At 49.3% G+C, this 12102-nt stretch overlaps 1 protein-coding gene across 1 annotated transcript; it reads left to right on the forward strand.

Annotated features, from left to right (window-relative positions):
* Positions 1 to 9335: 9335 nt before the first annotated feature.
* LOC119367113 lies at positions 9336 to 11212 on the forward strand. Its single transcript, XM_037632725.1, has 2 exons — positions 9336 to 10234; positions 10344 to 11212. Exons 1-2 carry the CDS (start codon positions 9471 to 9473, stop codon positions 10726 to 10728), a joined length of 1149 nt encoding a protein of 382 aa, XP_037488622.1. The 5' UTR covers positions 9336 to 9470; the 3' UTR covers positions 10729 to 11212.
* Positions 11213 to 12102: the final 890 nt, after the last annotated feature.

Raw genomic sequence — 12102 nt, forward strand, 5'->3', positions numbered from 1 at the left:
TAACTCACACATCACATACTTGATAACATATGTGCACAGTCCTGGTAACCTTTGGCGACGGTGGTGGGGGAGGGCTATTGGTGAAGTATCCCCCCTCCCCCGATAATTTTTGTGTGAATAGCATGGTAAATCACACATCGCATACCTGATAATTTAGGTACAAACACCCCGGTAACTTTAGACCTGAATAAAAATTTATTGAAATATACCCTAGTTACTTCTATGCACAATAGCACGGTAATATATGCACCACGAGCTGATACTTAGGTACAAGTACCACGGTAACATTGACCAGGGGGAAAGAAGTCGTTGAAAATACAACTCCGGTCACTTCTGCATAAATAACATGTTAATATACGTATAACATAACTGGTAACTTTACGGTAACTTTTTGACCAAAAAAGTGATCAAAACATGCCAACATGAGATCTAGTTTGGAAGTTCTCGTTGTACCGAATTTTTTATGTCAAACATTTTTTCAATCAGAAACGACAGTTTGATCTATAATATTTTTTACAATTTCAAAATAGCAAGAATCTACAATGACATCTGCTTTCATGTGCTCTAGTGCATTTGCATGTGAAGAGAATGTTGGAGCAGCTATTTTTATGCCCCGGTGATTTCTATGTAAACAGGATGGTAAGTGATGTACCATAGAGGTGATAACTTATTTAGCCTAGGTGTGGTAACTTTTTGACTCAAACAAATCGTCGAAATATACCAACATGGGATTTAGTTTCCGAGGTATAGTCGCGACGAATCTTTTATGTGAAAACAGTTTTTCAGTCGGAGCGACCGTTTGACCTACAAAACATGTTAAAGTTTTAAATTTGTTAGAATCTTCGATGACATCAACAGTTTTGTCCTATATGCATGTATGCAGCTATTAGGGAAAAGATTAGACTGAATATGTTTGTTTTTGTATTAAAAAAGACCGAGAAATCAACATCGCCAACAACAGCCCGAGCGACCATAGATGAATCGGCCGGATCTATCTCTAATAGTCCGTACGTATGGACGTTAGCACAGTCATTACAAAATATATACTGTTTAGGACCTGAGTTACACGGAAACTATACATTCTCTCCAGCAGTTCTAGTCGACCGTCCTTTGTCCCTATTCAAGCTATTCAAGTAGGTGCTAGCTTGGTCCACCAAATCATGTCTTCGCTATGGTAAGTATGTGCTTTGTTTCGAGCCAGACACTGGTTGAATAGAAAGAGAGGACATGAGTGGAAGAGGAGAGCAGTATGTGACTATCTCTTCAGTTAGCTTTCTCAAGTTGCAGTGGCTTGAGGCAGGTATGAAACATTAAACTTTTTCTTTTTACATTTAATTGATGGGGGGTGCTTATAAGTTTTTCTGAAAATATAACTTTCAGATCTTAAGCTTGCATTGTCACTAATATGACCATACAATCTTAATTAAATTACTAATGCATCTGCCTTGATTTTAGGTCATAAACATTAGGACGTCGATAACCACCGAATGTTCGGTCTGGGGACCTCCCAGACCGAACGAGAGGTTCGGCATGATAGGTTTTCCCCGACGAACTATTTCGTTCGGGGGAAGAGGCCTCCCAGCCCGAACACTCCTTCCCGTCGCCTACGGGCCCTTTTTATGTAGAAATAAAAAGAAAGAAGAAAATCCCAAAAGTGCACACATCGAAAAAAGCCCTTTTTTGCTATGACAAATAAGCATTGGTCTTTTGCACGACAAAATTGCCATGGGATTTTGACAATATGAAAAAAGTTGCCATGTTCAAGTTTATGTTTTCAAATGGCGCAAAAAAGAAGTAATGGCAAATTTGAATCTTTACGTAGTGACAAAAAAAAATGTAAAACACACACAAAAAGTGTACCATATATTGTTTGAGGAGAAATTGTCATGTTTCTTAAAAGTAATTTACCGTGGTTCCATGAATGATGAAAAAGTAAAAAAATCCATGGGTCATATGTAAAGCAAAAAATGCAACGAAATTAGAGTAAATTGGCGTCGTCCCATAAAAGTTAATTTGGCATCAAAAAAAATTGCCACTAGCGATGATATTGACATGTATGCAAAAGTTAAAGATTGAAGTGGCAATGTAGGTAATTTTGCCATGTGAAAAAGGTAAAATTTGCCATGGAAAAAAAGTAGATCTCACAGAAAAAAGGAGGTTAAAAAGAAATTGACATGGCATTATAATTAAATTTGCCATGTCAATATAGTAAAATTGCCATGGCAAGTTAAAATAAATTGTTTCCATATTTTTTTTTGCTATTTGAAGGTACTATATTGCCCTGGTAACATAGGTAAATTTGCCATGCCAAGAAGAAAAAATTGCCATGAAAAAAGTAACTAAAATTGTCACTAAAAAGAACACTTGCCATGGCAAAAAACAATTTTTTTAATGAAGGAAAAAGTCATTAAAATTTTGCCATGGCAAATTTCTTTCTTTTAGATAAATACTTTTGCCATGGCAAAATCATGCACAAATTTTTAGATAAAACTTACTAAAATTTGCCATGTTACGGCGCATGGCAAGTTTGTTTCTTTTATATAATTTTTTTTGGCCATGGCAATTTCACGGACATTTTTTAGATAAAGTTTACTAAAAGTTGCCATATTACTTGCAGATTTTGCCATGGCAAAAAGTGTTTTTAGATTTTTTCCATATCGTGAATACAAAACTCTTGCTAGAAAATTAGAGTAAATTGCCAGAGTACCATAAAAGTTAATTTGGCATGAAAAAAATTGCCATTAGAGATTATATTGACATGTATGCAAAGGTTAAAAATTGCCATGGCAAAATTTGCAAACAATATGGTAACTTTTAAAAAATCTCACGAAAAAAAGAGTTTTAATTTTTTGGCATGCCGTTATAATTAAATTTGCCATGTCAATATAGGAAAATTGCCATGGCCAAATTAAAAGACAATTTTGCCATCCTTTTCCTTTTCATTTAAAGGCACTATATTGCCGTGGCAATGTAGGTAATTTTTCTATGTTAAAAAGGTAAAATTGCCACGGAAAAAATAATATTGGCACCAAAAAACAACACTTTCCATGGCAAAGAACATTTTTTTAATGAGAAAGTATTAAAATTTCCCATGGCAAATACATATGAACAGTCCCGACTCCCAAATGCCATGGAGCTACCCATGGCAATATATATTGTTTTATTACCATGGCAACGAAAAAACATGATTTAAGATGTCATGGCAACAAAAATTGAATCGGCATGGCAACAGAAAAATTTGTCATGTATATAAAGTAAACACAAAAAAATATGAAACACAATTCGCCATGGCAGATGCATGTGAAAATATTGCCATGTTGTTCTCATTATACTTGTCGTGCTTTGTATAAGAAAAAGGTGCCATTATATGTATCCGTATACAAAAAATTTGCATGACCCATAAACTATAGAACTTATAAAACTTAACCATGGAAAAATTATTCGAATACATATGAAAAAACACACGATGAATAGGTTGCCGTCTTGGCAAACATATGCTTTAGTTGCCATGGCAAATATGCTTTTCAATCGCCATGGGTTTACTAGTACGGTTACTCAAGAAATAAAAGTGAGAGTGTAATTACGAAATTGTGATGTGTCTATACTCGGACAAAGACATGACAATTTTGAAGGTTGATGAACTGAAAAAATGAACAGAAGGGGTGAGCAGGATGCTACGTGCAGGTACAGGATCAGAACACCTTGGCAGCCTGCAGATACGGGATGCTACCTGCATGTAAATGAAGTTGTGCGGCTCGATGGTGCGGCTGAAGGCCTTGTAATTCACCCCCTGAGCGCGCGCCTGGTGCTGGTCGCGGCGGCGAGCAGCACCTCGGTCACGTCCTCGTCACTGGCTTCGTTCACATTCGAGCACTGCGCCTGGTGCTGGCCACAACGGCGAGGACCACGCGAATAGAGGCATACCCGACGCCGGCCGCGTCGGCGTGGGCGAGCAGGCGCGCTCGGCGTCTGCCCATGGCGGCACCTTGACCGGTGTTAGAAGGGAGAGAGGGGATTGGTGGAATAGTCGTTGTATTGCTTGAGCCTCGTGGGCATATATATAAGAGTACAATGATCTACTTGGAGTACAAGACAAGCCAGAACAAATCCTAGTCTATCTTGTCTTTCCTAATAAACATTATACTCAACATCCCCCCGCAGTCACAACGGGAGCGACGCAGACGGTGAGACTGGAGAAGAATCCGAAGGCAAGCCGACGGACACCCCCCATAGTCGTAATGGTCGATGCATCGTGGAGTTGTGGCTGGAGTGAAAACCAACGAGGTTGCTCAAGCAGGCGGTAGCCCTTTGTGCCGTTTGTCGATGTAGCCGAGAGCGTGGGTGGTGGAGCCGTGGTCGAGGTAGCCGTGCGAAGAATGCCGTGGTCGATGTCGATTCGGGGTAGCCGGTGTCGAGGAAGTCTCCGTGGAGCCGCGGGCGCAAGAGGGCGCCGAGTTAGTCATGGGCGCAGTGGTGTCGAAGTAGTGGTGCGCCAGGAAGTAGATGATGTTGACGACGCGTCGCGCCGGGGTTGCCAACCCCGGGGACACATCATAGACGAAGGCACGCGTCGGTGTTGCCAGCACCGGGCATGCGTAGACGGACGAAGACGAAGTTGACGAAGCGCCACACCAGGCTTGCCGGGCCCAGGGACACGTCGTGGACGAAGGCACGCGGCGGTGTTGCCAGCACCGGGCATGTGTAGACAGGGACCTGCACGAGCTGTACGCCATGTCGAAGAAGTCGGAGAGGCCAGCAGAGAAGGACTCGACGGCGGTTGCGGCGCCAATCAGCATGGGGCCAATGTCGCCCGCGGTTGTCGAAGTAGATGAAGCGGTCGGGGTAGATGACGACGACGCTGGCGACGGGCTGGTGCTGGACGAAGACGAAGGAGGTGGACGGGCGGCTGCGACGGCTACGGGGGTAGCGGCGGCGGCTACAAAAGAAGAGCGGCGGCGGCGGCGGCTAGGTTAGGAGCGCGGCGCGGTGCTCAAAGTAGGCAAAGAACCCGACAGCGTGACGAAGACCGGCGCGGACGGTGGCGTTCCCGCGGGAAAGGAGGTGGTGCGGCGCATGCCACAGGAAGTCGACGCGCAGGGACGATGGTGGACCGCGGGCCGCAGCGCTACGGCCCGAAGGGGCGACGCAGCGGCGGCGGGCAAGTCGGGGCGACGACGGAAGACCTCGGGACGATCGCAGGGGCCCCGGGCTGCGGTGCTACAACCCGAAGGGGCAGCACAGCGGCAGAGCGCGGGGTGGTGCAACCGCGTGGACGGCCTCGAGACGGCAGCGTGGACCGCGTGCCACGCTCGCTACGGCCCGATGGGGCGACCCAGCGGCGGCGCGAGGGTCAGTGCAGCCACGGGGACGACCTCGGGGCGGCGGTAGACCGCGGGCCGCGGCACTACGGCCCGAAGGGGCGACGCAGCGGTGACGCGGGTCGGTGCAGCCGGGAGAAGAACCACGGGGCGGTGGCGCTGCGGCCCGACGGGGCGACACAGCGGCAGCCCGTTACTCGATCGGCGGAGGGGCGCGCTAAACTCGGAGACGATCTTCACGGGACATGCGGAGGCGCGTGTAACTGACGGGCCAGGTCGGTCGCGTGGCGTAGATGAGGCGGATCGCGGCGGCGAGCGGGTGATCAAGCCGATCGCGCGCGAGGTCGGGGACGCCGCTCAGTGGAGGCGTGGTGGCGGCGGAGTCCGAGATAAAGCCGGCGGCAGGGCGGCTATGATTGGCCGCTGCATGGCGCGAGGCCACCGAGTCGGGGTGATGCAGGAGTCCCGGTCGGAGCAGGGCAGTGACGGCCGGCGTAGATCGACGCGCGGGCCGGCGCGCGGACGACGGCCTTGAGGGCTGCCTGTCACGCGAGGCCACCGGGTCGGTGAAGTAGACGGCCGGTTGCGCCGATGTCGTAGTAGAGGCGCAAGGTGTCGACGGCGGCGGTGGGCGACGCAAACCGATCAAGAAAAGATTGGAAAACCAAAAAGTAGACGCCGATCAAAGCGACCGACGAAAGAGAGAAAAACTCGGATCAAAGGATCGGGAAAAATACTCTCTAGGGCAGCCGGCCAACACGGCCGGCGGACGAATCCTAGGTACGGGCGGCGCGGTCCCCGGCGGCGGTCATGGAGGCCGACCACCCCGGGGGCGGCACGCAGATGCGGAAGCGGCGGCGGCTAGGGTTTAGGGTTTAGAATCGACTTGCGATAGATACCATGTTACAAGGAAGAGAGGGATTGGTGGAATAGTTGTTGTATTGCTTGAGCCTCATGGGCATATATATAGGAGTATAATGATCTACTTGAAGTACAAAACAAGCCGGAACAAATCCTAGTCTATCTTGCCTTTCCTAATAAACATTATACTCAACAACCGGATCAGGGACGAGCTTGCAGAGGAAGGGGTACCCGAGCGGGTCGGAGGCCGGATGGTCAGCGTCGGCGAAGGTCTCGCAGAGGGGGACGGCCTCGACGCCCGCCGCGACGGCGCAAGCGAGCAGGCCACGCTCGGCCCCCGCCCATGACCGCACCTCCAGCCGGTCGCGCGGACCAGAAATCGCGGCGGCATGGGCTCACGCCAGTGAGGAGCACGCGGAGGGATTCAACCCGCCGCCAGGGACCTGTCGTGCTCCTTCGCCCCGCCGTGGCCACACACGAGCTCCTCCGCCGCGGGGACGAGCTCCTCCCCGCGCCGCTGGGGCATCCACCGTACAAGCTCCTCCCGGCCGCGGCCACGCAAGAACCCCTCCGCCGGGGGCATCCACCGCGCGAGCTCCTCCCGCCATGGTCTCGAGCTGCTCCGCCGCGGGCACCACCTCATCCCCACACCACCAAGGCCTCCATCGCGCGAGCTCCTCCCCGCGCCAACAAGGCGTCCACCGCGCGAGCTCATCCCCACGCCGCCGAGGCGCCCACCGCGCGAGCTCATCCCGCCGCGGTCCCCGGTGACACTTGCAGGGCAGCCACCCCACAGGAGCTCGTCTCCGCCGCTTGTGATGTGAAGAAAGGGGAAAAAGTGAGCGTTGGCTGGGGTGGGCGAGTGGATAAGCCGATGCGTTCGGTGGTCTGGTCGGTCGTCCCGAACGCTAAAACAAAATGACGTGGCATTGTGCTCTGCATCAAGATCAGTGCGGCTCATCTGACGGTTTAGGACACGTTAGGGACGAGATTCAAAAGTACATGTCGTTCGGGAGTTATCGATTCCGAAACATTAATATGATACTGATACTACCATGAGTGCATTATGGGCAAGAACTAACTGTCGTAGCCTCGTATTGCAGCAGCAACTCGGCAAGCCACATAGCGTCACTTTCTGCCATTTCATTCATCCTCCCATGTATTCACATTCTTGCATTGCAAACTTCATTCGAGATTGCGATGACATATGACAGGCCATTTAAAGGAAGAAAGGAGGCTAAGGCAGGAATCTGAAGTCGCAACAGATCAGCACGACAAAGAACAGAGTGCACATGAACTACATGCGCTTAGTGCACGAGTGCTAGCTCTTACTAAGGAGCTGCCTCCTCCACCTCCACCCCCACCTTCACAATAGTAGAGGACATGTCTACCGAGCTCATTTTCTGCACTCGTGCCTAGTGTCGTGCTGCTTCTGAACTTTGTAATATGACTTGTATGATGCGCTCGACTAGATCATCTTATTATTAATAACAATGTGATCTCATTATTAATAAGTACCTTGTTACTATAACAATGCTCATGATCGGGAAGACAGTATCATAATCAATACATGAGCTAGTTTTAGAGGCGTGATTAGGGATCATATTGGTGTTTATATTTCCACACATGGACTTGGGTTTTCCTCTGAATACCATATCCAATAACTAATACAGTTATACCATATTCAATTATGAACATGAAAATACAACAATATATTTATTATTACCTCTAGGGTATATTTTCAACAAAATGGTGGTCGTGTTCGTCACAAAATCCGTCAACGATGGACGTAGCACTGCCGGCCACCAGTTGCAGCTCAACGGCCGCAAGGTGAAGTGTTGTCGATGCCTGTTCCTGCATTGCTCGATGCCAGTTCTAGCACCCTGCACCACCGGCCGCAGCATTTTGCACCGTCAGTTGCAGCATTCGCAGTCAACGCTCACATCGGTCGCAACACGCCCTACTGGAGGTTCCAGCTTCCCACGCCACCGGTCACAATTTCAACTTCGGCTCCTGCTGGTCGTAGCACACCCGGCTGCTAGTTCCAACATCCTAGGGTCACCGAGCAGGCGATCATAGGATGCCCCTCTGCCGGTTCCAACATTCCTAATGTTGGTTCCTGCAGCATCGCCTCCCTACATCGCCGGGGTCGCATCTCGCAAGTGCCACTGTTGCAGCTTTCCACTAGCTGGTTGCATCCCTACCGTTGGTTCCGGCATCTCGCGCCACCGGCCGCTGCTTCGGCTCCTACTAGTTGTTGCACACCTCACAGCTAGTTCCAACATCCTAGCACCGCTCGTCAGGCAGTCAGAGGATGCCCCTATGCTAGTTCCAACATTCCTGCTACTGGTTCCAGCACCAATGCATCCCTCGGTCGCCGTCGTCAGATCTCACAGTTGTAGCTTTCTAGTAGCAGGTCGCAGCTCCGCAGACGGGCGGTTGCAACTTCTCCTCCGAGGCTTGTGCTGTTGTAACAACGCCCATGTGCTTCAGTCATAAAGAGGTTGTAGGGGGTGGGAGGTGGGGGTGGCCACTAGCGTGCCTGATGGCGAGAGTCGGGGCACCCCTTTCTTCCATGCAGCAGCATCATCTCCCTCTCCCTCTTCCCTACGTCGTTAGATCTTCTATCCTTCGGTGGACAGCGTGCACGTGGAGCAGCATGGTCACTCTGTCACAAGTTGGAGGTGAAACTGTAGCAGCGTTGCGAGTTGCGGTAGTCCAGATGCGCGGCACCCTTTGTGGTGGCAAGAGAGAGCAGATGGGAGGCGGGCTAGGACATGCGTCCACGATGATCACCACACAAAGATGAAGGGGGGGAGTTAGATGGGAATGAGAGGACCGGGTTCTTGGTAGACGATAAGGAAAGGGAGAAAGGGAAACGGCAGCATGTGTCCGCAGCAACATTGCACGTGACCATGCGACCGGCCAAAGACGAGATTGGTCGCCCGACATGGAAATCCTTTCCTCACAAAGTCACAAGAAAACTTGGTTGTGAAGTTGAAACTTAGTTGTGAAGTAAACTTAGTTGTGAAGTTCAACTTACTTGTGAAGTAAACTTAGTTGCGAAGCAAACAGGGTTGTCTTACCAACAGTCCAACACCAACCACAAGGGGCGTACTCTCAAATAGTCCAGAGACACAGGCCACACAGCGCATCAGATGTCTAATGCGTAGCACCCAAAAATTGCCCTAGCCGCCTGCCTCTCCACAGTTGACAGTTCCCACCCCCACTCTCTCTCTCTCTCCACTTCCAAAACTCCCCAGGTCTTCACAGGCGGCGCCTTGCAGCGAGATGGATCTGACACAGGTGCTGCCGGAGGAAATACTCGCCGACGTGCTCCGCCGCGTCGCGCCGCGCGGCCTTGCCGTGTGCCGCTGCGCCTGCAAGACCCTGCTCGCCGTCATCGACGTCCGCCACCTGCTGCGCGCGGACCTCCTCCCGCTCTCCGTCGGCAGCATATTCATCAATTTCCACTGCGAACGTGTGTCGGAGTTCTTCGCCCGTCCCTCCACCGGCCCCACCATCTCCGGCAGGTTCGACTACGTGCCCTATACCAGCCGTCCTGATTGGCGCAAAATCAAGGACCACTGCAATGGCCTCCTCTTGCTTGCTGATTATTGGGATTGGGAGGATTGTTACGTGGTTAATCCGGCCACGCGCCAGTGGGATTCTCTACCACCGCGTCCGTCCGTGTTCGAGGAGATAGATGAAAAACTCAAATGCGAATATCATCTCGTGTTTGATCCCATGGTGTCGCCCCACTATGAGGTGTTTGTGATCCTAAATCCTCGCTACAACGGACATGAGGACCAAGTAGACCCTGTTATATTGGAGGAACCTGAATCTGATTCTGAATGGCCACCACCAGTGTTTGATTTGCATGTTTTCTCCTCAAAGTCGGGCGGTTGGAAGGAGAGGTCTTTTTTTCGAGAAGGGGAGGCTGCTGCCACTGTTTCTGGAATGCGGCGACATCTCGACTGGTTTGATGACAGACGTCATGCCGTCTACTACCGGGGCAACCTTTACGTCCGCTGCAAAACTGATTTCGTAATGAGGTACCTAATTGCTCTTGAGAAATCAGTTTTTTTATCAGTTCCTTATTGATTAATTTTCTTCCACGTCAATATGTTTTCTTAGCATGTTTATTAATGACATGTTTTGCAGGATCTGCTTGTCAAATGATAATAAGTACCAAGTAATTAAACCACCCATGGATCGTGAACCGGACGACTACCAGAAGCTTCATCTTGGACGATCAGAAAAAGGGGTGTACCTTGCAACTTCTACTTTTAAAACGTCTCGTCTTATTGTTTGGGTCCTTGAGGAATCATGTGGGCACGCGAATTGGGTCTTGAAGCATAACAATTGCCTTACACCTATACAAGATGATCTTCGTCCTGTTCTTGGGCCATGGGTCTTACAAGATATCAATTTTAATGAGTATCTCAAAGAATGCAAGGAACGTAATCCACACAGCGACGACTTGGAATGGCTAATGGAAAAGAAATTGGACACTAGTGCAGAACCGGGCAATAGCACCGGTTCGTAAGACCCTTTTTCTACTAGTGGGAGTTGAACTCTGGCAAGAAAGATCTAGGGGAAGAAAAGTTTGAATGGGACTTTGAAAATGACAACGTTCTTCACAAGGAAGATGAGGTTGACGGACGTGGATCTGGATACTTTGGTATCCTTGGATTTCATCCGTATAAAGAGGTTGTCTTTCTGCATGTATCAATGTGCAGAGGGTTGGCCTATCATTTGAAAAATTCAAAGTTTCAGGATCTTGGCTATTTATACCCAACAAGTTGTCATCTAGTATCGGGGGCCGACCGTTTCATAACTGATTCATTCCCATACACACCTTGTTGGACAGAACTGCAGAAAGCAACAAGAATGTAGAAGAAGGCCATCTCGGAGACTTGTACGATGGTTGGGATCCAATTGACCATCGGATTAAATGGTCTACTCATGTTTATGGCCTGGTTTAGTCTTATCACTAGTAGAAAAGGGGGCAATGGTCCAGGCCGGGTCAGTCCATTAGTCCCGATTCAATCCAGAACCGGGACCAATGGGGGCATTGGACCCGGTTCGTGAGCCCCATGGGCCGGCCGGGCCACGTGTGCCATTGGTCCCGGTTCGTCTGGACCTTTTGGTCTCGGTTGGTGGGACGAACTGGAACCAATGTGCCTTGCTCCTGGTCCACCACCATTGGTCCTGGTTGGTGGCCTGAACCGGGACCAAAAGCTTTCCTTTAGTCTCGGTTCAAGCCACGAACCGGGACCAATTAATTGCCTATATATACCCCTCGCCCGCGACCAGAGCACTCTCACTGCTCTGTTTTTTGTGGCCGGCAAGGAGAGAGCTTTGTGGTGCTCTAACTCACCTCCTATGCACACGAGGTGTTCGATGGAATGCCCGAGCCACACTACTTAAGCTTTCTCCTCTCCAAGCTCGACCTCCAAGCTCCATTTTCCTCAATATTTGTCTAGGTTTAGCGGTCTATCACGTACCGTCCCCGTCTTCACCGCCGTCGATCGCCCGCGCCGATCTCGTCGCCGGCACCACCGTGGTGAGCCTCTTGTTCTTATCTTCTTTCTGAAAGGAAACAAAAATTCTTACTTGTATGTTTATATAGATACTTGTATAATTTTCTTACTTTTATTATTGCATCTTATATAGTGCGATGGTTTTGGTATCCGCCCCCGTCGGTCCTCGTCCTGTCTATGATTCGGATGTGGTATATATTATCTTTTCATAACTATTGGTTCATCTATTGTTTATGACAATTATGCCGACCAACGTGACATAGATTTTATTTATCTGGGAGGTTGTTGAACCGGAAATTCCAACCGACCCTAGTGTCGAGAGGTTAAATTTAGTTGAAGAAGAAAACAATTTTTTGAAAGAAAAAATTAGAAAAATT

The sequence above is a fragment of the Triticum dicoccoides genome, chromosome 2B (genome assembly GCF_002162155.2).
Source record: "Triticum dicoccoides isolate Atlit2015 ecotype Zavitan chromosome 2B, WEW_v2.0, whole genome shotgun sequence".
Classification (NCBI taxonomy): domain Eukaryota; kingdom Viridiplantae; phylum Streptophyta; class Magnoliopsida; order Poales; family Poaceae; genus Triticum; species Triticum dicoccoides.